At 33.7% G+C, this 24,911-nt stretch overlaps 3 protein-coding genes across 4 annotated transcripts; all 3 read left to right on the top strand.

The window, feature by feature from the left end:
• The first annotated feature begins 218 nt into the window (after positions 1-218).
• On the top strand, positions 219-8,359 carry LOC122317563 (tocopherol cyclase, chloroplastic-like). The gene is made up of 10 exons (XM_043134713.1): positions 219-587; positions 1,692-1,936; positions 2,765-2,844; positions 3,041-3,117; positions 3,466-3,635; positions 5,205-5,302; positions 5,811-5,918; positions 6,442-6,558; positions 7,517-7,666; positions 7,858-8,359. Exons 1-10 carry the CDS (start codon positions 298-300, stop codon positions 8,032-8,034), a joined length of 1,512 nt encoding a protein of 503 aa, XP_042990647.1. The 5' UTR covers positions 219-297; the 3' UTR covers positions 8,035-8,359.
• A 2,655-nt stretch (positions 8,360-11,014) lies between these two features.
• On the top strand, positions 11,015-17,924 carry LOC122315771 (casein kinase 1-like protein 3). 2 transcript variants are annotated; one of them, XR_006244113.1, is made up of 17 exons: positions 11,015-11,259; positions 11,362-11,402; positions 11,783-11,852; positions 11,953-12,101; positions 12,563-12,658; positions 12,807-12,877; positions 13,461-13,522; positions 13,602-13,665; positions 13,837-13,921; positions 14,807-14,933; positions 15,435-15,517; positions 15,735-15,789; positions 16,257-16,393; positions 16,606-16,788; positions 16,930-17,140; positions 17,362-17,410; positions 17,506-17,924. XR_006244113.1 is itself a non-coding variant. In XM_043131914.1 (15 exons), the coding sequence occupies exons 1-14, from the start codon at positions 11,184-11,186 to the stop codon at positions 16,783-16,785; spliced, it is 1,296 nt and encodes a 431-aa protein (XP_042987848.1). In that variant the 5' UTR covers positions 11,015-11,183; the 3' UTR covers positions 16,786-16,788; positions 16,930-17,303. The 2 variants fall into 2 exon arrangements, 1 of the variants encoding a protein (XP_042987848.1); XM_043131914.1 differs by lacking the exons at positions 17,362-17,410; positions 17,506-17,924 and having other exon boundaries at positions 16,930-17,303.
• Positions 17,925-20,125: 2,201 nt separating this feature from the next.
• Positions 20,126-23,091, top strand: LOC122315772 (VAN3-binding protein). The gene is made up of 9 exons (XM_043131915.1): positions 20,126-20,371; positions 20,499-20,770; positions 20,982-21,056; positions 21,221-21,289; positions 21,369-21,738; positions 21,953-22,117; positions 22,255-22,304; positions 22,538-22,595; positions 22,681-23,091. Coding segments are annotated over exons 1-9 (1,257 nt in total). The 5' UTR covers positions 20,126-20,370; the 3' UTR covers positions 22,878-23,091.
• Positions 23,092-24,911: the final 1,820 nt, after the last annotated feature.

The raw sequence follows: 24,911 nt of genomic DNA, 5'->3' as shown, positions 1-24,911 counted from the left end.
TTTTTAAAAATTAGTTTAAATGCAGATTATTAATACGCGCATTGATTATAATTTTCATGTATTTTTTTCAATTGCCAGCTGTTTAGTGTACTGGATATATAAACACTAGTGTACCGAACATATGAACAGTCTCTATTCAACATGTCGTTTTCCTTGTTTAGACATTATTTTTATTATTTTTAAAGCACCACTTTCTCTCTCTCTGCGTATATAAAAATGACATGCTTTCAGAACAATTTAGCCATTTAACTTCTTTCAGCCCATTTCGGATTATCAAACTCGAGGAGGTCATTTGCAATGGAAGCAAAGGTGTGTTTCGTCTACGAACCTCACCGTTTCGCTTCAAAGTTAGGGATTCCATCTGTAAACCTTAATTCCAGTGTTAAACTAGCTCGGTCTTCAAAACTCGGAAGGGAGCTTGGGTTCCGGACGAGTCCATGCTTGTTCGCCTCCAATTCAATGTCGAAAGGTCAATCTCATGGGTCTTCTACTGTTCTGAGATTAATGGACGAAGATAGCTCGGGCTCTGTCAGTCCACTCTACGTGCCGACGCCTCGGAATAGGGAGCTTCGAACCCCTCACAGCGGGTAATTAGGATTTATTGAGTTGAAATATTCTAGCGATTTATTATTTTTATCTCTTTATTTAAATACATATAATTATATTGATGTTTAAATATATGTATTTAAATAGAATAATAAATGTGATAAATTATATGTTAGTACATGTGCATGATAAATAAAATTTTTTAAATTGAGTTATATATTAATTTAAAAAAAATTATATTTATTATCCTCACATTACATACCATACATAATTTTTTATTTTTTTATTTTATTACTTTTTTCAGTAGAATAACAGAGGAATAAAAATAAAAATTTAAAAAATAAAGCTAAATGTAACCTGTTAGATCATAAGGAGTAATAAAACTCTTATTTTGATGGATGTCAATATTGTTGAAGAATGAAAACACACGTACGTGGAATTAAAGTTTAGATCAACTCAGTTTAATTTAATTTTAAATTAAATTTAAATTTAAATACTTAATTATTAAATTATTAAACTCATCTTAACTTAATTTTTTTTATGTGAGATCTACAATATTTTTCAACTGAATATCTTTTTACATGAGAGACTCATAACATTTTTTAACTTTTCATACATATATTTAAATTTATTTTAACATTTAAATATATTTAAATTCATCACTATATAAAACTCACTATACTATTTTAAGTTACTATTATTTATTAAGATTCATTTCATTGCAACTCGGAATAATGTTAGGGCGAGCCTGGTAGGCGCACAGGGTCGGACTCCTCAAAGTCCTCACATGAACAGTTTTTTTACAATTCATACGAAGTCAAACTGAGGTGTCGAGTGCACCAACCGCTCTTGAAGTTGGGATATTGTGCTTTGTGAAGTGTGGTTTCGATCAGTCACTCGGGCTTATTATCATTTTGAGAAATGAAATAGCCTCATTAGCCGTTGGGTGCACTAATTTTCAAGTTTAGCGAAAAGATTAGGCGTTCTTTTTGTTACGTTTGTGTTTATATTTATATTTTTTAATAAAAAACTTGTCACGTTAAGAAATAATCTGAAGAGCAAACTTCGTATGACCGAATAACGTTATTCTATTACAAAGATTGTTCTGCCTTGTGCATGTAATTATTCCCAATTGTTTGAAGTAGGTATCATTTTGACGGAAGTACGAGGAAATTTTTTGAGGGTTGGTACTTCAAGGTCTCAATCCCAGAACGGAGACAGAACTTCTGCTTCATGTATACTGTGGAGAATCCTGTATTCCGTAAGAAATTAACACCATTTGAAGAGGCACAATATGGACCTAGATTTACCGGAGTTGGGGCTCAAATTCTCGGCGCTGATGACAAGTATATTTGCCAATACTCTCAAGAATCTCAGAACTTTTGGGGAAGTAAGATTTTATTCATTATTTATTTTTTAAATACTTTTTATTTTTATTTTCTTAATTTTCAACATTAGATATATTAAAATACATAAAAATCAATCTCTCAACCTAAACTAACTTCATTTTCAAATACAAAATATTAAAATATATACAAAATTTATTCACAGAGGAGTTAGAAATAATATAAAACTCATTTGGCTAAGTTACCGTGGCTCATATTCAAATTTACATACCAATGCCTAATCTAATGTGGGACTTTTAAAGAGCATATTAGCTAAATTTTAGTTAAAATTAGAGTTGGCGAATCCATTGAGGATGCTCATAGGTTGTACAAGATTAATTGTTAAAGCATTCTCATTGGCTTAACAAAGTGTAAATACAAATCAAAATTTGGCTAACAATCCTTTAAAATGGTATACATTGGATGAGGCAAAAGACAAATATTTTGCTTGCCAGCTACCATAACTCTTTATATTTATATGGTTACTGTTTACATTTGATTGAATAATTTATATTAATTTCTCTCTCATTTTGTTGCTACATAACAATTCTACCCCCAATTATTATTTATATTTATAGTTGTTTGGGTTAATACAATTTACAATCAATTTAAATTGCAAAATATGAGAAAAATAAATTAGATAAAAATATTAAATTAATAATATTTTTTTTTATTATTTTGGCTAATAGATGGATAATCTAATATAGAAATTTCTCTTGAATGGAATAAGTAAAAGACAAAACATGTGATTTCAGTCAAATTTTAACTTTACCTTTATCTAAGATAATGAGAATGCTCTAATCGACTCTGACCAACACCTTTTTAATTCATAGGTAGACATGAATTGGTATTGGGGAATACTTTTGTTGCCGAAAAACAGTCGAAGCCTCCAAACAAGGAGGTCCCTCCTCAGGTTGATCCATCAACTCTGGTTTTAACTTTCGTGTACTTATGTTGAAACTATTTTTCTTAGAAGTCCTTTACTGTTTTACTCGATATTTCCTTTTGACATTGTGACAACACAGAATCATGTCCTGGTGATTTTAAAGTCCAGCAAAAGACAATTTTTGTTCTAACTTCTTTCCTTGCTTATGTGTTGTCACACACAGGAATTTGATAAAAGAGTGTTGCAAGGTTTCCAAGTTAGCCCACTTTGGAATCAAGGATTCATTTGTGATGATGGCAGGTAACAACTTATCATCTCACGTATTCTAATTCTAAAGGTAATTATAGGCTGCGTAAGGATGTTTCTATCTGAAATTTGTATATTTTAAAAATGCGGGACTGCTACTCTTACAAAAAAATTGAACGTATAACTTTTTTTTTAAAATATATTTTAAATATATTTTTGAACTCTTTAAATTTTTTTTTTTAAAATTTATAAAGTCATTAAAAAATATTTTCTTGGTTATTAAATAAAAAAAATACAATCAATACCCCCTCTTTGTAATTAGCACTTAAAAAAAAAAAAAACTCAAAAGACCGTTTAATTAGTTATTGTTTGGTGTGACTTGGCTTGGCCTTTCAATGATAGGTCAAATTACGTGGATACTGTGAAGACTGCACGTTGGGAGTACAGTACCCGCCCTATTTATGGCTGGGGTAATGTTGGGTCCAAACAGAAGGCCACAGCTGGCTGGCTTGCAGCTTTTCCTGTATTTGAACCCCACTGGCAAATATGCATGGCAAGCGGACTGTCAACAGGTATTATATTTTTTGATTTTTTTAAGAAGAGGTCATTGCTCCGAAATTTTATAGATATAGTTCTTGGCGAAAGAATACCATTGTAACATTATAAGCACCTTGAGGTACAAGTCACCGTGACATTATTAGCTTCTTCCACCCATTAGCAATTAAGACTTGGCCTTTTGGCTTATCAATTTAACCGTTTATGTATTTTATTTTATTTTTTAATTTTTTTTAATAGTTAAGTAAGTGAATATAGTATATTAGTATTTTTTTATTTTTTAAAAATATTTAAAAAAACATTTAAAAGAAAGCAAAATACAATTTACACTAAAGACACCCAACAGTTAAACGTGGACGACACAGTTCCACTACCCTTTTATTAAAATTTGTGTAGAGGTGCAAACCAGATAGGACATATTGTACGCGGGAAAAGCTGATACTAGGTAATAAATGAGGTTTAAAGGACTATCGACAAAAGGAGCACCTGTCCAGAGAGGAGTCGTCAAAAAAAGGGGACATAAAATCTAAGTAAAACTAAAACTGCTTTATTAAGGTTTCGTTTGAAAGTTAAATTTAACTCATATTAATTTAGTTCAGTCGAATTTTAAGTTGAGTCTAATATCTAATATCTAATTTTTAAATTATTAAATTTATATCAATTCAAAATTTTTTTATATATAAAATTCACAATATTTTTTAACTTAACACCTCTTTATACGTAGACCCATAATCTTTTTCAACTTTCTATAAATATTTTTAAACTCATTTTAACGTTTAAATACATATAAACTCATCTTAGATGAATCCTACATAACTCACTCCATTAATTCAACCCACTACTATTTATAAAAAACTCAACTCAGCTCAATATCTAAACACAACCTTAATATAGAATAACTAAGCTCATCCTATGTCTTCAAAGTTCCGCGCATTGCGTTCCTTCCACACACGCAATGAGTTTTTTAAATGAGTTTTTGAAGTAATGGTATTCTACAAACTATAATTTTACCTTTGAAGTCCCTTACATTCCATAGGGACAGGTTGCCAACTCATATATCAATGGAACTGATGTTTTCAGTCCTTATACCTGGCTTTAGTTGACTCTATTATGTGATATCAGTTTTTTTTTGTTAGAATTCACAGCAGAAAGTACCTCAAACTCAACTTTTAAAGTTGCTCCACAAGTTTCTTTATATCGACAAAAGTTTTCACTTAATGGTAAAGCGTACTATTAGAGTAACGCTTTAACAATCTATAGCCTAAATACTATCTTAAGAGAGAATAAAAGAAAGAGAGTTTTTTCTTAGAGATGCTCCCTTTTCAAAAGAGGGGAGGGGGGGGCTATATATAGCCCTCTACACGGCTGGCCTTAAAGGCCAGTCTTAATCTGCATGTAACGCATGGCCATGCGTTAAGTAGAACAGAGGAGTGGTCTGCCCCACGTGTGCTTCCTTCCAATTAACACTTTTGCTATGATTATGTGCCTCTCACCCAGAACCTATTTGCTTCTATTTGAAATTTCTTTTTCAAAAATATGCATGCCGCATTTAGGACATGTTCTCAGATTTTAAATTTGAATTTCAGGTTGGATAGAGTGGGATGGTGAAAGGTTTGAGTTTCAAAATGCCCCTTCGTATTCCGAAAAGAATTGGGGTGGAGCATTCCCAAGAAAATGGTTTTGGGTAATTGCTTTTTAGCTCTTTATAGATACATTGTCATAGTAAACTTCACTTCTTGGTATGTTAATTGTTGTTGCGCCTGAGCCTGAGCCTTTTTTCCAAGAAGTAAATTGCTCGAAAGAAAGGGTACAGATAGGAGAGAGAAGAATCCTTTGCCCTTGCACTGCCCATTTGAAGAGTAGTGGCTGTTACTTTATGTTGCTTTCTGCCCTTTAATTCAGAAGAGGTAAATATTTTGGCTGAAACAGAGGGCCAATATAATTAAGACTGTTGCCTGCTAGCAATTAAAGGTGTATCGACTCCCTCTTTAGTGATGGATGGAACCCACTTTCTCTTTGATCCATATATAAGTAAGGTTGTAAATTGTTGATGGAGCTTCTTTTCGAAGATATGCATTCACCAGTAGGTTTCTGATTGAGTAAGCGTATTCATTCTTTGGTGTATTTACACTGATGATATTGTTTCTGTGCTGCTCAATATTGGCCTTTTACGTATTGATGTCTTACTGCAGGTTCAGTGTAATGCATTTCAAGGTGCTAGTGGAGAGGTGGCTCTCACCGCAGCTGGTGGGTTGAGGCAGCTACCTGGACTGACGGAGAATTTTGAAAATGCTGCGTTGGTACTTAATTTAGGGAGGCAATCCTTTTTCAATATTGCTTTGTTTTCTCTCACATTTGCTTAAATTTTTAAGGATGGTATATACAATTCCTTGAAAACTAGGGAGGTCCAATGGTACCGAGGGAGAAAGAAAACAGAAAGAAGTTTAGTTCGGGTCGTTTCTCCATACCGGACTTGTATAGAAATTTGTTTCCCTAGCCATGACTTCCTCCATCCTTTTACGAAAAAGGGAGTTTCTAACGATGAATTATCGCTTTAAGACAAAGGAAGTTAACTCACATGGCAGTTATAAAGTTAATATGCTTTGTCAAGATGCTCTTATAAAGGAATCTAGTTTATTGTATTGAGAATATCTTCTTCCTGAAAATCATCTGAAAAAAGATGAGAAAATTATTCCAACTTGTTGCCCCAATTATATGGAGCATTTCACAGAAAAACAAGATCTGGTCAAGTGCTTCATCTCAAACTAGCAGCGACCTCTCTTCTCTTTGCATTGATATATGTTTTGATACTTACTGGTGTAGATTGGAGTTCATTATGGTGGAATTTTCTATGAATTTGTGCCATGGAATGGTGTTGTCAATTGGAAAGTTGATCCTTGGGGTTACTGGTACATGTCCGCAGAGAATCAGACACATAAGGTAATTGTATTTCTCTTAATTGATAATTCCATTATCCAGTCTTTAAGGTGCTAGTTTCACATGCCAGTGAAGTTGCCATGATGTTGGTGGTCTTCTTTATCCGGACGTGTGAAGCTTAACACACGTGTTGTGGTGGGCAGTTTGTACTACCTACTTTAGAGTACTAGTAGTGGGTTCAATAAAGTTTTGTCAAGATTTGACCAGAAAATTTACTTTTACAAATTTAGCTAGTTACTTTTCAACAGTACCAAATAATAGACTCAACAAATCTATCACTATTATATTAAAATATTAATTTTGACATTTTCATCTATTTTAATTTTAATTGTAATTTGAATATTTATTCATTATTAAAAAATTACACAATAATTTTTTTACATTCATATAATTTCAACGGATAAAATTTTTTAATGGTCTTGTTTTTTTATTTTTATAACGGTCATATTTTTTCATCGGTTATATTTTAAAAGTATAATATAGATGCAAATTAAAGTAAAAAGTTGTGCAAATGATTAAATATGTTCAAGAAATAAAAACTAGGAAATGTAGCAGGTAAGAATCGAAAAGCAAGAGGGAGACAGAATTTTTTATGCCAAAATAATATTTGGCTAGTAGAATTGATAAAAGTTAAAATTATTATAGTTTTGTTGAGTCCACTGCAACCATTTTTTATGCTTTCTAGTCAAATATTGGTCAAATTTTGACTTTGTTGAATCCATTACTAGTGCTTTTAAGGGGTTAGTTAGGTGCACCATTCTCAGAGATACCTTCCTGGGCTGCAAATCAAGGTGCCACCTGCCACTTCCTAGCAAAAGAATGTGAAGCCAAGCTGAATTTAGGCATAAATTAGTGAATTTTTTAGGTTTTATGGGATTAAATTGCTCACTTTGAAAGATTATAAGATAGTGATATCAGGGATGTTGCAGGAGTAAACAATAACAGATTGTCGTCTGTTCAGGTTACATTGGAGGCAACAACAAAGGACCCCGGCACAGCATTGCGCGCTCCAACATCAGAAGCTGGATTTGCTATAGCTTGTAAAGATTCTTGTTCTGGTGTCCTAAGATTACAAATGTGGGAAAGAATACATGATGGCAGTAAGGGGAAGGTGTGTCACTCTTTCTCTAAATTTATTCGGACTGTTGTTCTTATTATTTTCCCTTGACATCTCTATGTTTGGCCCGCATAATTGGCTTTTAATTGGTGGCAGCTTTCTAGCATTTGTAGAGACGATTAATTCTTGTTATGGAGCATTTTTAAGGAGCTTTGACGCCTTAAATAATTCTTGTTAATTTACAGATCATATTGGATGTTACAAGTAACACAGCGGCAGTAGAAGTTGGAGGGGGGCCGTGGTTCAACACTTGGAAGGGTGAGACCTCCACGCCGGAGCTCCTTCGCCGAGCTCTTGGGGTTTCTCTCGATGTGGAGGGGGTATTCAATTATGTTCCAATATTTAAACCACCTGGTTTATAGCAAATTGGTGTAACGATTTAGCCGTGGTCAAGAAAAGACACGAGAATGAGGTTGGTTGTGAGAAGGGAGAAGGAGCTGAGTTGTTGAGTTAGGGTTCCAGAATGATGGGGAGAACTAGTTGCTGTGTGTACTTGGTTCATTTGAACACGTGGGCCATTATGGGCCATACTTATGTTTTAGTTATCATCTGTAATTCGTATGTAGTCTATGTATGTTAGGGTTTTATTGATAAGGGTAAGGCTACATGCCGTCCCAAACATACCGCTGGGTTTTTTATTTTTATTTTTTTATTTTATATATATATATATTTTAATTACTTTCTTAATCATTAAGTAAAAAAAAAAATACACCAATATACTTAAAATCATTTTTTTAATTACTAAATTAATTTTTTTTTTTTTTTTACCCAGCAGTCAACCCAGACAGTCAACTCCAAGTAGCAAATGGACTTTTTTCTATTGAAAAACATCAAACCAATCTATTTCTCTCTCAACTTTCTTATGGAGGAACTCACTCACCCTCGGAGTGAGATTTGCTATCAATAAAAATTTATTTCCTAGATATGTTACAATTGTTTAGGATACATTCTTAGGAACTACGGAACTAACTACGGCATGCCCATTCCAACAGTGGCCAAAAATGCATTCCTTTAAGCAAGTTAATAATTTCATGTTTTTAATTACGAGTTTAATGAAAAAAATGATAGAAATAAATTTTCTGATTTTTTAAAATAATTTTTAAGGGCTAAATTGATAAAGTGGGTGCTTGTATAATAGGAGGGAATAAATAGGAATATATTTTTTCTTTATGGATAGAATAAGAGTATTGGTAATAGGCTAACCAAATGTTAATGTAAGTCTAAACTTTAGTTAGATGTGAGAAAAAGTTTTTACATTGGACTAGCTAAAAGTCCAAAACTCAAGATTTGAGCTACAGTAAATTAAGGAGACTCTTTATTGTTGGAGAGTTACTATTCACATACATCTCATTATTTTATTCTTTTAATCAACATCTTCCATTTCTTTACTGCATTGAAATAAATAATATAAGTACTATATTGAAATAAATTATCATATTTTATTTTTTAATAAAATTATTAATTAATATATGAAGTATATTGTTAAAATATAAAAGAAAATTTTAATCAAATATTATTAATATATATAATATTATTTTATTTTTAAAATGACTTCTAATACAGACTCATTTAATTAAAAAAAAAAAATTCTAAGAAAACTTTAGACTTGCTATTGCCAATTCTCTTAAGCAGGGAATAAGTAGGCGGAGGTGTACAAAGGAAATAAGTTGGAGCAATTAGAAGTCAACGCATTTCAAAAGTTGAACCAAATCTTTACATCTAATGTTTTTACGTTATTCGTTGTCGACAGGTCATATAACTGCGCGTGTGATGTCAAGCAAGTTTTTTTTTTCTCCTTCTTTTCTTCTAAATAATTAGGAAGAAAAGGAGTAGACAGGACACAGTCAATTAAACCAAGATCCAACGTTCAAACTCAAGTTTTATTTTTTAAGCCCCGGGAAGTTTACTGGAAATAACCCACGGAGCGATGGTGATAAAAATATACTTTGGAGAATTTCCTCGAAGTTTAACGAATATATTTCTTTTCTGGACCAAATCTTTTCATATTTTCCTAAGCTTAGCGGAGGATCTGTAATACTTCTATTCTCCTAATGCAATACCGCGCGCATGAGTTTGGATATATAGGAATAGTTTTATTTCATTTCATTATTATAAATTTTTTAAATTTTAAAATAAAATATAATAATTAATTCTACTTTTTTAAAATTTAAAATAATAATATTTTATCCGATTTATAACTTTTATTTAAAACTATCTTATTTCATCTTATTATTTAAAGAGAAATGATATTTGCAGTCGTAGTTGTGCAAGTAGCGTCCAGTCGTTTTGAAAAAAATGAATTAATATGGGACCCACATGAAAAAAAACTAACTTTTTAATCGTAGACCCCACTCTTTTTCAAAGTAATTGTACGACGTTTACAATTTCACGACTATATATAGCATTACACTTATTTAAATTACACCTTGCAGCACTACAGATTATCAAATGTTTAGCCGTGTAAACGTTGAGTCTTACATCAAGCGTATATGCAAAGTTAAGGTTTAAAAAATAATTACAAAGAAACTTCAATTGTGACTAATTCTCCTATTAATACGATTACGTGTCTACCCAAAATGATCTGTACAAGATTTAAGTATATAAATCTCATACAATATTATAAAAAATGAACTAAAAAAAAAATCTAATTTTTTAGTAGATCCTCTTTTTTTAATAAAATATCTATACAAGACTCGTACACGCAACACTCTTACCTAACATTATTAGTATATAAATATGTATGCATATGTATTAAAAGACAACTTCTTTAAATCTATTATAGAGTTATAGCAAATTTTGTGTATAGATAACTTTTTTTTAGAATACATGGCTCAATTATAAGGGTTTAACGTGAAAAAAACAAGAAGATAAACATATTAATTGAACCTTAAATTTTTAATTTTTGTACGTACAAATTTGTCAAAAATAATACAAATATTATATAACAAATTTTAAGTACATGTTTATTTTCTTATAAAGTGACTGTATATAAAATTTTTATTTATATAATTAATTTTGATTACAAGATATGATGTAATAAGATAAGATAAATGTATTAATTAAATCCAGAAAATATATAGTAATTTCTCTTGTTAAGGAAAGATCACAAGGAAGGATGGACAATTTCTTATCTTATTAATTGACAACTCCAAATGAAATTACTTATTTATAGAAAATAAGAGTAGGAAACAACCTCAAAACAGCTCAAGCAGATCGGTTCTACCGGTACTAGGAAAGACTTCAACGGACATTCAGAACACGAAACTTGTCAACGTTCGCGAAATGGCCCCAAACTTTCACAAATTTTAATATTGTCCCCGTCATCCACTCTAAATAAGAAAACTCGGCTCGGTTTCGTTTATCGAGTATATATAATTTCTTGATCCTTCTCTCCGGGTCTTCATCCGTCGGCCTTCATTGAAGTCCTCGTTCCAAATCAGTCGTTGGGGACCCTCCGACATTCTTTTAATCGAGTTCCACTGGAGAGGGAGGGAGCGATAGGAAGAATTAAATGGAGAGGATCGTGGGAGAGAAGTACAAATTAGGTCGCAAAATAGGCAGCGGATCGTTTGGTGAAATTTTTCTTGGTTTGTGGATCTACAGATTTGTGTAGTTTTCTTTCTTCTTTTTGGAAAAATTCCCGTTCTGATTATTATTTTCCGTTCCCAATTTTTCTTGATTTGTTTAAGCGACCCATATCGACACCTGCGAAATCGTCGCCGTGAAGATTGTAAGTCTTCTTTGATTTATCCTTCACGTCTCGATTTTATTGAATTTGGGCAAAGAGAGTAGTGAGCACGTGGTGTCTGGTTTCTCTCGCTGTTTTAGTCCCTGAATTCTACTTGGGTTTCAAAAGTGCTGTCTTTAGCTGTTTCTGCTTATGTCAGAGCAATGCATTATTTTCAATGGAAAATTAATCTAATCATTGGATTGTTTTCCTGGACAAAATTGCATGTTGTTTAAGAAATTGGACTTATATAGAAGGGTACCGCGGGATAAAACAATGTTCTGCTTTGCTTTGCTAAGTTGCTTATTTGAGAAGAACTTTGTATGAGGTCTAGTATTAGCTATTTGGTTATCGTTCACTCACACACACCTTTTGGTTTGTAGGAAAACCGCAAGACCAAGCATCCGCAATTGCTATATGAGGCCAAGCTATATAATATTCTTAAAGGAGGAAGTAAGGATGAAGGGGCAGAAAATTTATGTTGGAGCTATCGCAAGTTGTTTAGCGGGTCATATTGTTTTGGATATTAATTCCTCGAGTTTCTGACTCTCAGGCGGTATTGCAAACATGAAATGGTGTGGAGTAGATGGAGAAGACAATGCCCTCATCCTTGACCTGCTGGGACCAAGTCTTGAAGATCTTTTTGTCTATTGTGGAAGGAAGTTCTCCCTGAAAACGGTTTTAATGTTGGCTGATCATATGGTAATTGGATATTGACCTAATGATGGCTTTGCGTGACTGTTGTTACAGGCAGCCTATATTTTGCCATGTTTTTAGCCGCTGGAGAAGGGTTGTTTTTTGGGTTTGTTAGTCTCATTTTAGTTTTTCTTTTCAGGGCATCTCATTTATTAGATTTGTTCTTTAGGGGTATTTGTTTTTAAAACTTTCGGAGTGGTGTTGTGTGGGGGGGTGTGGTATTGTTGTTTGTGTGTGTTTAAATCAGGAACCATTTCTTTATAGAAGATTTTTAACTTATATTTAATTTATATAAATCTTGTACCTCCAAATTGTTTTGTGTCAAGATATAATATAAAAACTCTTACTAAAGTTTGGCATGCTACATTATTGTTATCACAAAGTACAAATAGTTTTAGTTCCATTCAATTTTGTTGAATGATCGAACAATATTATTCATTTAATTTGTGTTGTTTACTATATTGCAGATTTCAAGAATAGAGTATGTGCATTCTAAAGGGTATTTGCATAGAGACATCAAACCAGATAACTTCCTCATGGGTCTTGGCAGGAAAGCAACTCTGGTAAATATCATTGTGGTGACTTCTTCAATACCTCATCTCATAAGTTATTATGTTCTACTCCTACTTATAAAAAAAAAAAGAAGTTATTATGTTCTCCTCTTTTACACCTTTTATTCTCAGTCCTTATCAAAGTTATCATGTTCATTAGGTTTATATGATTGATTTTGGACTTGCAAAAAGATATCGAGACCCGACAACAAATAAGCATATTCCTTACAGGTAAAGACCCCGCAACCAGATTCTTGCTTGAAATCCAGCGAGTTTTGTGCTTCTTTTTGGTTGTCTAACCTTTCTAGAGGGTCTTACTATGCTCAATGCATGTATTACACACGTTCAATATGGGTTCAGTTAATATAATTTTCCTATTAATTTTTTTTTTTCTAAATTGAAAGAAATTTTTTGAAGTAATTTATCAGACAAATTAGTCTTTCATGTGACAAGATTATATTTTTAGAGTAACAGTTTTTGTAATTTTAGATGGTTTTTAAAGCATAAGAAAATTTGTAGAAGTCTCATTTGTATTATTGTAAATGGTTGCCATGGCACCTGCAAAAAATGGGGAAAATTTACAGAATGGGTTTCCTGGAATATGGTGATGGCTTTGTTAGGAAGGCTGTAATGATTACTAAAAATTTCTGTATTTTATTTTGTACCTTTATTTTTCCATTCCTTTGTATTTAGGTTTAGATGGATACTATTTTTTTTTTTATATATAAGTTTTGTTTACATAGATACTATTGTTTCGTGATCACGATTGGCTAAATGTTCCCTTTTCCTCCCATCTTTTGACAAAATCACAAAGAGAGAACAAAAACTTGACAGGGACTGCACGTTATGCAAGTTGCAATACTCATTTGGGAATTGGTAAGTAGAGAGATGTAGTCCATTCCATTGACTGATAGATTGCTGTATCTTTCCTTATTTACTTTATTTCATTTCTCAGAACAAAGCCGTCGGGATGATTTGGAGTCACTTGGCTATGTTCTCCTGTACTTTCTAAGAGGAAGGTATGTTGTGCCTAAGCTTGTCATTTTTAATAGCCTTGATGTTTTTGATATTTTCACCTATTGATATGAATATGAGCATATGATAAGATTGTGTTTACTTATAAAAAAAAATGAATATGAGCATATAATTTCATGACTCCATCAAACTGACCAGTTTGTTTGTATATCTAGTCTTCCTTGGCAGGGTCTAAAGGCTGCCGTAAAAAAGCAAAAATATGACAAGATATGCGAGAAGAAGTTATCGACTCCTATTGAGGCATGTATCCATAACATGATTAATTTTATAAATTATGTTTATGGTTTGAATGGAAGAAATCATTCGATTCTAATAGGGTTGTCTTTGACTCTCCCCCCCACGCCCCCCCCCCCCCCCCACCAAAAAAAGGAAAGAAACTACCCCATTTTTCTTGCATTTTCATTAGCAATAACCAAAGAATAATACGAGTGTTAGAAAATAAATTAAAGACCTTCCAATCAACTTAAGCTTTTGGGACAACTAGTGATCAATATGGTATCAGAGTGGAAGTCTTGAGTTTGAACCTTGAATTTACACCTCACCCCAAATTTCAATTAAATATTCGACCTTTTGGATCCAGTTATTAAGGAGGAGTTTGGCTCACACGTGAATGGAAATGTTAGGAAGAAAAATTAAATTCACCCATTCCTATCAATTTAAGCTCTTAGGACAATTAATAGTTTAATAAATAACCCAATTAAGCTGTATGAGGAGCTCCCAAGTATTTTTTTTTTCTTTTTCTAAGATGACTTGCATCGTGTTGGGTTTCATTTTTTAAATAAAAAGGGACTAGAAATGGGGTTTATGACTGTAGCCCAAATCAGACTTCTGCCTCCCTTTAATATGTGGTGGTGGATGAAAGGTTGCAGGTTTTGATCCCATGGTTGCATGAGTTAACCTATCTAGTAATTGAAAATAGATAAAGGAAAAACTTTAAGTTATAGGCTAGTGTAGAGATGCTGTGTACAGTGTATAGTGTAGCGGAGGAGGATCAATTCTTAGCAGTTTATGGACATAAATTGTTATTGGCTCAATGAAACTGTGATCGTTGCTTCTTAGGTGCATTTCATCATCTAAGCTTGGGTTTCTGTGTTAACGTCAGCTAACTCGCATTTCTTTTAATAGTTCCTGTGCAAGTCACATCCTGTGGAGTTTGCGTCATACTTCCATTATTGCCACTCTTTGACTTTTGATCAAACGCCTGATTATGGATTCTTGAAGCGCCTGTTTCGTGACTTGTTTACTCGTGAAGGTACTTATCATTTTTATTTCATCACATCTTGAACTTCCACCATTGCTTTTAGAACTGCAGCCCAAGTAATTCGATAAGTTGATATTCACTGCAAATGACTAATCTTGTATAAGTCATTTGCACTACAGAAACTTGTATTTACATTGGAATCTAGAGTTCTTGTGATTAGTGATGTTTAGCCAGACTGGCATGTGTCTAAAAACACTGCCAAGTAAAAAAAAGCATTGATTTGATTAAGACATAGTTTACCTAGCCAAATTTAAAAGTAGTCCATATTGTTTAGACTTTAGCAGGTGGAACTTGTTGTACTTGTCATCATTGAGTGTGCGGAATTGGGGGGTCTTTATCTTACCAACTTTGTACTAGTTTAGATTCACCGTCTTTCTATCTGTAGAAAATATCATAAATCATTTTCTATGGTGGGTCATTTAAAAATTTTTTTGGCCGCCAATTGACGGTCTAGTTTGGCTTGTGATTTTTATGATTCTTTTATCTTAGCAGGATATGAGTTCGATTATGTATTTGATTGGACCATTTTAAAATACCAGCAGACACAACGGACAAAGACGCAGGCTCAATCAACTGTTAGTATTACTATAACTTTTTGTTCTATCCGCCATATTAAGCAAATTGTTGGCAAACGTTTATATGCATGAAACATCTTTTCTCCATCTAAGTTCCATTTAAGTTTTAGCTGCAGCAACTCCTTTAAATTTACTTCAAATTGTAGATGGCCTTTCTAACTGTTGTTAATATCTTGGCTGTTTCTGTTCTCTGACAACTTGACTGTTAAATTTACAGCCAGTTGGAGTGACTAGCAGCCTACCAATGCCAATGGATGTGAATAAGCATACAGGTAAGCTCCATCCTTGCTTATGTTCATGAGTAATTCTACGTCTTACCAAAATTTTAAGTTGTGGCTGAGTTGCAGCCAACATTGAGTATTTCTGCATTCACTGTGATGAATATAGTCAGGGCCATACAAATTGTCTTTTAAAATGAAATTGTTCAGTAAGTTTTCCATAGCACATTGATATGCATGCATTGCGTGTAAACAAGTCGTCGCCATAATTTCTTGTAATACACAAATGAAATAGAAATGAACAGCAGCTTTGAAGACTGGGTTGCTGGTTAATACCGTATCACTTCTGTTTCGACTTATAAAACGTGCTGTTTTTACCAATGTAGCTGGCATTAAGATTTTCCCTTGAGTTAAAATTTGGGTTACAATAGCTTCCTTTATTAGAAGAGGAACCCTGTTATATTTAAGATGATGTTTTGCAGTGTATCTTATTATGCCTTTGGTTCGTTCTTGAATTTCAGGAATTAAGGATGCTTCTTATTCAGCTCAGGTTACAAAGCCTGGGGGAGCAAGTAAGCATACACATCAAGATGTTCATTTGCAGTTTAGATCATCTACAAGTCGCAATTTCGGTGTTCCAAATCCAGTGGAGGAACATGTAAGGCATTTTCTTATGTTAATTATGTCATGGTTCATTTGCTTTGGTCTCCTGTTCACTTCTTTCGAAGTCCATAAATATATATACTGGGTATCTATCCACCTGTTGCACTTGATGTGATATCTTTGTTTCTATCAAAGCTTTGTTGCTTACTGTCATCACTCTTTTGCCATAATATTTCATTTGAAATTTCTTTACATATATTGTTGCAGACAGTGAGAAATGTGCCGATGCCATCTACTTCATCTGCTCTGCCAAGAGCCTTCAAAAGTAAATTTGCCACACCTGAGGGTCCAGCACAAACTGTTTACATGGGTCGTGGGCTCGGGAATGGAACTGGTGCTTCAAGCAGCTGGATGGCATCATTAAAACGAAATTCTTCAACCAAGTAACCGGTATGGGGATTTTACTTCATCCGATTAGGATCTCATTTTTTATTTTTTTTTGCAATATGTTTACATTCTCTTATTATTTTGAATAATAGATGATGAGGTATTGATGCTCATGTACCATATTTTTTCTCTTTCTTGTTCCAGCTATGGATCTGAAGTATTGCACTTGAAGCATGCACGCCGATGGCAAAAGTGATATAGTTTCAATTGATTGAGGTCTTCCATTGCCAGATCGTATAATCTTTTTTTTTATGCGACGGGACTAGAAAGTATAAATGCATTGGATGTTGCTAGGACTGGATTTGTCGAAGATTGGCACTAAGCATTCCAAAGCATTGGGTTTCTGCATGCATAGGTGGCGAAAATGACCTAACCAGTTTCATGTTATGTTGTTCGGTGGATGATATGTAGCATTTCTTCTATTATTTTGTTAGTTGATCAGAGATATTCTTTGATGTTATTTGGTTGTTTTGACTATGTATTTCATTCGATTCAGGATGAGTAGCTTTCTGTTCTTATTGCTCTATCTTTTTTGGATCAAACCCTGGATGTTGACCTGGATAAGTTTGAACCCAGGTTCCCAGGCCCTTCGGAATTTAAAAAGTACTGTAAGATGTTCTTTCAGGTATTAACTTATCTTGCTCCATGCAGTTTGTTGTGTTTTATTATGTTTAGACTGATCTATTAACCTGTTTTTCCCCTAATTTTTCCATGCTTCAGATTTTTATATTCAAACAGTACGAAAGGAAGTTGTTCTTCGGAACTCTTGATGTGAAATGAAGATGGTATGTAGGAATCTGTCTTATCAATTTTTGAGGCTCCGAGGTAACTAGTGTAGTTGATGTTCTGAGGGCTCAACTTGCATCAAGTCCTGTTCTCACTTCCTCTTCCCCCAACCTCTTTCTATATTTCACCTTTTGGCCAAGGAATAGATCCTAATCCATAAAAGATACAATATTTTATACGTGTGGATATATTTCATCTTACATTCAAGATGTGGAAAGAGGTCGTGTTGTCTTTAAGCAAAAGCCATTGTGGACTATTTCTTGTCTACGTGTTTTGTTTCCCTTTTTGTGCTGTCATCCCTCTATTACATTTTTTTTTTTTTTTAAATATAGTCTGAACACAATTGCTTGGCATCTTCCGCATATTTTGTTTCATTGGATCTTTTCCCAGTCTTTTTCCTTCCCCAATGGCCGATGCTCTGCAATTTGATGTTCTATTCAGTTAACGAAATGATACACAACATTGGATTTTTCTTATATTTCGAAGCTTATGTAAGGGAAATCAATATCATTTTAGATATCGCTTTCTTTTACCATCATAAAATGGGGGGCTTGGATTGGGAGACGAGTCTGTCTATTCATCAGTGGCTATTAGTTTAGGTGATAAGCCACGACATGGTGCCTGATATTGTGGAACCCATAATGACAAACGGTGGAGTGGCTGATGACAGTGATTGGGGGTATCATCATGGTGGAGTTATTGGACCGGAAATTATTTGTTCTGATTTATTTTATTCAATTCTTGATTATGAATGCAATTTCGTAAAGCTATTGATGATTGCTGAGAATTTTTTATTTTGATAATGCAGTTGACACTTTTTAAACTCTTCTGTCAAGCTAGTGTCATGATCCTAATCCTCAGTTTGATACTGGACGAGTTATAACATGGTAAAGTTCTAATATGCTTATGTGTAAATAAATTTTTAAATAGATTGTTTGGATTTGAATGAAATCTGCTTTATCCTCAAATCCAATTGGCTCTGTGCATTTGTCCGTATATCCAGCATTTCCCAAGTTGTAAGGAAAATAAATGCTAAGTGTCGATAATTGGTATATATTTTATTTAGTGATTAAGAAATTATTTTTTAATAATATTGTAAATTATTATTTTTTTAAAATATTTAAAATGATTAAAAAATAGATGGAAAAAAATACACTTGTCGGGATGAATTATCGGTGGGTATTGAAGGTTGGAAGTGATCAATCAACAAAAAGAGTCCAAAACTAGTAGTACGTGGGACCTAGGAAACAGTAGTGCACGATTATCACTCCTTGACATGATCAGACTTGAGCATTGAAAGAAGGAAAGTGCTAACGCAGATAGGTACATAGATAGATAAAGATACCCTATTCTTTTTATGGGTCTGCCATAATTTATCCTATGCTTTTATGGGTCTGCCATAATTTATAAAAAGATAAATGATATATAAAAGTAAATATGCATAGACTTCGCCAAATCTTTTATATAAGAAAAAGATAGATTTTGTTACCAAAAAAATGTAGAAAACTTACTTTTTCTTTAACGGAAGTTTTATTTGTAAATAAATTATGCAGACATCGCATAATTTTAAACGGTAAATATAATTTCTTTAGACCACTTTAAGATTATGTTGAGGTTACGGATTCCAGAGGCTCCTCTCCTGGGATTAAGGTCGGACCAAGTGCTCTGTTTCAGTTTGACTTCTTAAAAAGGTTAAAGGTCCAGTAGAAACACTTCGTAAACTGCGTGCTTACGGCCCCTCAGATCAAGATTCTGTATCTTGGAAACGATTTTGGACCTGATGTTGGGCATCTTATCAAAAGATTATCTCGAAGGTTACGGTTCGGTCAGAACAAAACCTTGGTAGTCTCCTCATCACCATCTTCCTTGCAATATTTCAGCGTATTGAAATATTCAGAGCAGAAATACTACCCCTTTCACGTAGTGCATAGATCCAAACGATGAACGACATCCACTTATTTGTCATTTCTCGGGCTAACTAAAGACCGGGAATTCGGGGCTGTCATAACAACAAAATTAAGTTCATGTACATGCTTTAATTTCTGGAAAGCATGTCTCATTTGAAAAGTCTATCCATAGGCTCTATTATAAGAATAAAGTTAAAACATGGAAGGGTTGAATTTAAATATAATTTATTTTCTAACATTGCACTTTGCTTTACAAGAAATTTCTATTTTTTGTTTTGTTTTAGTCTTATACTTGATAATATTTTTCTCACTCTATGCTGATCTACAAGATATTATATATATATATATATATATAAACAATGATATTTATTCATTTATTTTTGGCTGAAGTATAACTGTGAACAGATTTTGGTACGAAAGGGCCGTCCATTCCTGCTTTAGAACGAGAGAGTGGTGACAAATCAGAGTCAAGTCATGATGAATCCCGCAGCTGAGAAATAGATAAGGGTTTTTAGCTCTTTACGTATAAAGCAGGAGTGGATCAAACCAAAAGCAACAATGTAAGTTGGAGACAAGAATGATTGGCCTTGATATTGGAGGACCTTTGATATCGTATAAAGAATGTAACCCCTCTTACACCTCCACTTCCATTGTCTGTCATTTTCTTCAATAAAGAAACATGGCAACTTCTCTCTCCCTCCCTTTTTAAATATCCAACTGTTTTCCCTCTTCTTCATCATCATTTTCTTTCTCTTGCTTTCTTGGCACCAGAAGTTGCACTACTCTGCCCACTCTCTGCACGAAGAGCCTCAACTGGGTTGTAGTCTTGCACTTTAGAAACTAAGGCATTGCTTGGCTTCTTGCTTTTGAAGCAATACTCTTGGCTCTTTAAAGTAAGAAAAGCAGTACTTTCAAAACGTTTTTCCAAATACATATTCAAACTTTCCATGATCATAATCTCCAATATTATGATAAGCAATACAGCAGTACTGACTCCATCCGTCTGATTATTCGTGACAGTGAGCTCGTGCGTCTCCCAATGCTTGTCGCGTCGGCTGGAGAATATAGATGAGCGCGCTCCAGCAAGTTGGCTACCCTCATCGTGTGCTCTACCCGAAACTCCGACCGAGTCCATGGAGTTTCTTGCAAGATCATGGAGTCTTTCAGCCATGGAACTCTCCAGAGCTCTTTCCAGTAATCATGTTGCTGCTAATCTTCTTGAGAAGTCACCGTTCTCCTCCATTGGCAATGTTGAAGCGCATGATGCAAGTTCTGTGGCTTCGAAAGAATCTGTAAGATCTTGGCTTAACGTCCCTGTTTTAACTTTAAAGCTGTAAGATCTTGGAGGAAAATAATTGATATTCTATATTAATTTGGGTTTACACCAATAAATAAATTAAAAAAATGTGATGTGTAGACCTGTAGTATAGAAATAATGAGCAGGAGTGCTCTGTAAAATATTGCGTGGTGTTAAATTGTAATTGTTGGCTTTGACCCAATTAGATGTTGAAACCACTTCAGCAGTTACCGAGTGGGGGCAGCCCTCCAATTGCACCAAGAGAAAGCGACGAAATGAAGGTCTTTCTCTCTCTCTCTCTCTCTCTCTCTCTCTCTAGAAAAATGATAATAATGAAGGAAAGATGGCTGTTGTAATTGACATTGAGAAACATGCATGGCAAAGAAAAAATAATCAGATCGGCACGTATCCAAGAGGTTGCTTTACAGCCAATAAATCTGTGCAGGAAATATTTTTACTTCATCAAGCACTCAATTCAGAGTTCCTTTCCAGTCAACAATTGCTCAAAAATGGGGTATTTCATTCTTCAAACCAACCTTAATAATTTGTTTCCTCATTGTCATCATTCATCTTTATTATTACTCTGCCTGCAGCTATACAGGAGCCTACTGAGAGGGAAAGCAATGGGAAAATGGATAAAAGATCAAAAGGAAAGGAAGAAGCAGGAAATCCGGACCCATAATGCTCAATTGCATGCAGCAGTCTCTGTAGCAGGGGTTGCTGCAGCTGTTGCCGCAATTGCAGCTTCAACTGCATCACCTGAAATGTCATCTGCCCACCAGAACACACCCTCCAAAACCTCTACTGCAATGGCGTCGGCAGCAGCTCTAGTAGCATCCCATTGCATTGAAATTGCAGAGGAAATGGGGGCCGATCCAAACAATATCTCAAAAGTTGTCAACTCTGCAATCAACGCAAAGACTAACGGAGATATCATGACCTTAACAGCTGGAGCAGCTACAGGTTTGGTTTTTGTATTTTGTTTATTTTTTTAAGTTTATAGGTAGACGGTTCACTCAGGATGCATAAAAGTTAAGCTTCACATGGACATTAACAAAGAGAGCACATCAAGAAACATGTTAATCACGTTGATTTTTAGTGAACTTTGTGAAGACTTCATCAACTACTAATTAATCATGACAATGGAATTTAATTTAATTCAACATTGATAATTCAGCCTTAAGAGGAGCTGCCGCCCTAAGGGCAAGACTGCAGAAGGGGCATGGAGCTGCAACCTTAGCACTGGCTGAGGAAATGGGCGAAGAACGTGAAGAAGTTAACATTCTGACGGCATTGAACTTTGTCTCTAAAGGAGGAGAACTTCTCAAACGAACAAGGAAAGGTATATATATTATATATATATATTTATATATGGAAGGATATTAATGAAATCTATCCAAGACACAATTGTGATTGTACAGTCAAAGAAATATGCTATGATACTGATGTGTTCCTCTAATATTTAACCTTCGATTGCAGGAGATCTACACTGGAAGCAAGTTTCTTTCAATATGAATTCAAACTGGCAGGTATAAAAAGCAAAAGAGACTTTATAGACCTATATAAATGAAAAAAAAAAAAGAAGTAATGGGGCAAGAGACTACCCAATTTTTGTTTCTTTTTTTTTTGGCTCCTAGTAAATCTGGTTGTTCTTCTTAGTTCTGTTGCATAATGACAAATGGCAAATCTGTTTTCCTCTACCATTTGTGTTGCTTATCTTTGTGAATCATTATTTCCTATCTGAGAATAGAAATGACAACAGATTGTAGCTAAAATGAAAAGCAAGTACATGGCAGGAACATTCACCAAAAAGAAGAAATGTAAGCTAAGCTTCATAACCAAAAATAAACTACTTTCTTCCTACTTATCCCCTGTCAGTTGGGTTAAGTCATGCTGTGATTACAGGTACAGTCTCTGGGGTCTACAGTGACGTTACAGCATGGCCCGGAAGGGAGAGGGAAGATGGTAGTGAACAGATGGCTTATTTTGGGATAAAAACAGCTGACAGGGTAATAGAATTTGAATGCAAGAGTAAAGCAGATAAACAGATGTGGACAGAGGGCATCCAACATATGTTAAATTGCCGTGCCAACTTAACATAATGATAAGATTTGAATTACAAGCGAACATAGGTTCCGATTCTTTTTTCCTTTTCCTCATCATAATAGTTAACTTGGAGTGTGTATTTCGTACCAAGTCTATGACAAGAGATGACAAGAAAAGCATTTATATCTAAGTTTGACAGAAGGTGAAATTCTGCAGAAAAAAGTGTTATGAGATACAGGAAGGAGCTGTCGTGATGCTTTGTTCTCTCTACTTCTTTCAGAAAAACAGTGTTTATCAACAAATGCCTGTAGATGGGGGCAGAAAAAGAGAGAGAAAAAGCCAAATCATCAATATCTGCAGGCAATATTGACATAAAAAACCTCTAACCACTAGATAATGGGGAAATGTGCAAAGGGGCTAAGTTATTGGTCATGAGTGGAGCATTAACCAAGTTCAGTTGACCTATTATGCATATTCTTCACTCTTCACTCTTAAAAGTAACTTGAAATCTATGAAGCTTGACGAGAATGAACAATTTTTGCTCAGGGGTGCAAGATCAAAGGGCAGTCATCATATTTATTAACAATTATAAATCTTTTTCCTATCTCTTCAAGAACCAAAACAGAGGAAGAAAATGACTTGCATCACGACTAGACATTAACAAGTCACAATGGTCAGCAAATCACATATCACAGCAATGCTGAAAAATCTCTCATTTGTTGAAGTTATTTCCTTGCTTTCCTACAGCTCCTTAATTACAGCTTCTAAGAAAATTGTACAGTGTAAGCATACAAAGACTTTAGTTTTTATGAGAGAAGTGAATAATAAAAATGCAAGATTTCTCTTCCTTTCTTCAATATCATATAAATGGTGCAAGCACACCAATGCTTCATAGTTTGGTAGACAATGGTAAGATGAACCCAAAAATGTTTTTTTTTTTTTTTTTTTTTTTTTTTTTTTTTTTTTTTATAAAAAACCTAAAAATTAATAACTTCTCTAATAAACGCATATAATTGGTGGTCTCATTATGAATTAAAATCTATAATATTTATATTTGAATAAATATATTTACGAGTATTTTTTATACTTTAAATACATAGTTAATGTAGAAGTCTGTCACTTCAATTTAAATATAAAAAATGAATACGTTTACTATTTTTATAAATTATCTCGCGAATGTGTTACAGACTATAAACCTATATAGAGCATAACCTATTATATATATATATATATATATATGTTTTTTCTCCCACTTCCCCTACCCCCCGGGCGACTGTCTCCGATGTCTCTCCTGATCATTTTAGTTGCCAATAAGTGCCAATATATAGTATTTAATTTCAATTTATGATGATGAAAGACAAAAAGAATAGAATGATTTACGGGTAGGAATTAAAAATGTCCACCGCAAAACCTTAGAAATTGACGGCTAATTGCTATGGAGTCGACAGCTTTATTTATTAATGACACGTTGACATTCATAGTCATATATACCGCCTGCTTATTGAACTCTATATTCTGTTGACTTCATAATATTAAAAATCTTAGCCGGTGGTGAAGTCCACACGTCGATTACATCATGCACGATTTTATTTGAGAAATAATATTAAAAAAAAGAAAAAAAAAAGAGCTCTTCAGGACGTAGACGTATGGTACAATGAATTTGTAACCATGTATATATGTCAAAAAGGAAAAAGGAAAGATCAGATCAACAAAATGACGGTGTTAATTATTATGTACGTCCGTTTATCGGAATTTCTTTCTTACTTTTTATATCTTGGAGGACTGTCAAGACTCAAAACAGTTGCACCTATGGGCCACCGCAGAATGCAGCAACATTTAGCGATATCATCACGTGGGAGCTAGTTTGGGGCTGTCATTGTAGGCATGGATGCACTGCAGTTCTAGAGTATTTTAATAAATTAAGTGCTATATTTATAATAAAGTTTGATTAAAAATAAATTTATAAATTAATATAATTAATGGATTTAAAACGTACGTGGTATCTATTTTAAATAGAAACATATTTATAATATAACATATTATATATATAAAATATTATAAATTTATTAAAACATCATATTTTTTTTTTC

The sequence above is a fragment of the Carya illinoinensis genome, chromosome 7 (genome assembly GCF_018687715.1).
Source record: "Carya illinoinensis cultivar Pawnee chromosome 7, C.illinoinensisPawnee_v1, whole genome shotgun sequence".
In the NCBI taxonomy this organism is placed as follows: Eukaryota; Viridiplantae; Streptophyta; class Magnoliopsida; order Fagales; family Juglandaceae; genus Carya; species Carya illinoinensis.
Note: the sequence above shows the minus strand (reverse complement) of the source record. Positions and strands in the feature narration are given on the sequence as shown.

Excerpts from the sequence above, each read along its gene's own strand:
- LOC122317563 (XM_043134713.1), top strand. The coding sequence starts at position 298 with ATGGAAGCAAAGGTGTGTTTCGTCTACGAACCTCACCGTTTCGCTTCA. Across the intron at positions 588-1,691 it reads CTTCGAACCCCTCACAGCGG|GTATCATTTTGACGGAAGTA; the intron begins GTAATTAGGATT and ends TGTTTGAAGTAG. Across the intron at positions 3,636-5,204 it reads GGCAAGCGGACTGTCAACAG|GTTGGATAGAGTGGGATGGT; the intron begins GTATTATATTTT and ends TTTGAATTTCAG.
- LOC122315771 (XM_043131914.1), top strand. The coding sequence starts at position 11,184 with ATGGAGAGGATCGTGGGAGAGAAGTACAAATTAGGTCGCAAAATAGGC. Across the intron at positions 11,260-11,361 it reads GTTTGGTGAAATTTTTCTTG|CGACCCATATCGACACCTGC; the intron begins GTTTGTGGATCT and ends GATTTGTTTAAG. Across the intron at positions 13,523-13,601 it reads CAATACTCATTTGGGAATTG|AACAAAGCCGTCGGGATGAT; the intron begins GTAAGTAGAGAG and ends TTCATTTCTCAG.
- LOC122315772 (XM_043131915.1), top strand. Across the intron at positions 22,118-22,254 it reads TCTCAAACGAACAAGGAAAG|GAGATCTACACTGGAAGCAA; the intron begins GTATATATATTA and ends CTTCGATTGCAG. Across the intron at positions 22,305-22,537 it reads ATATGAATTCAAACTGGCAG|ATTGTAGCTAAAATGAAAAG; the intron begins GTATAAAAAGCA and ends AAATGACAACAG.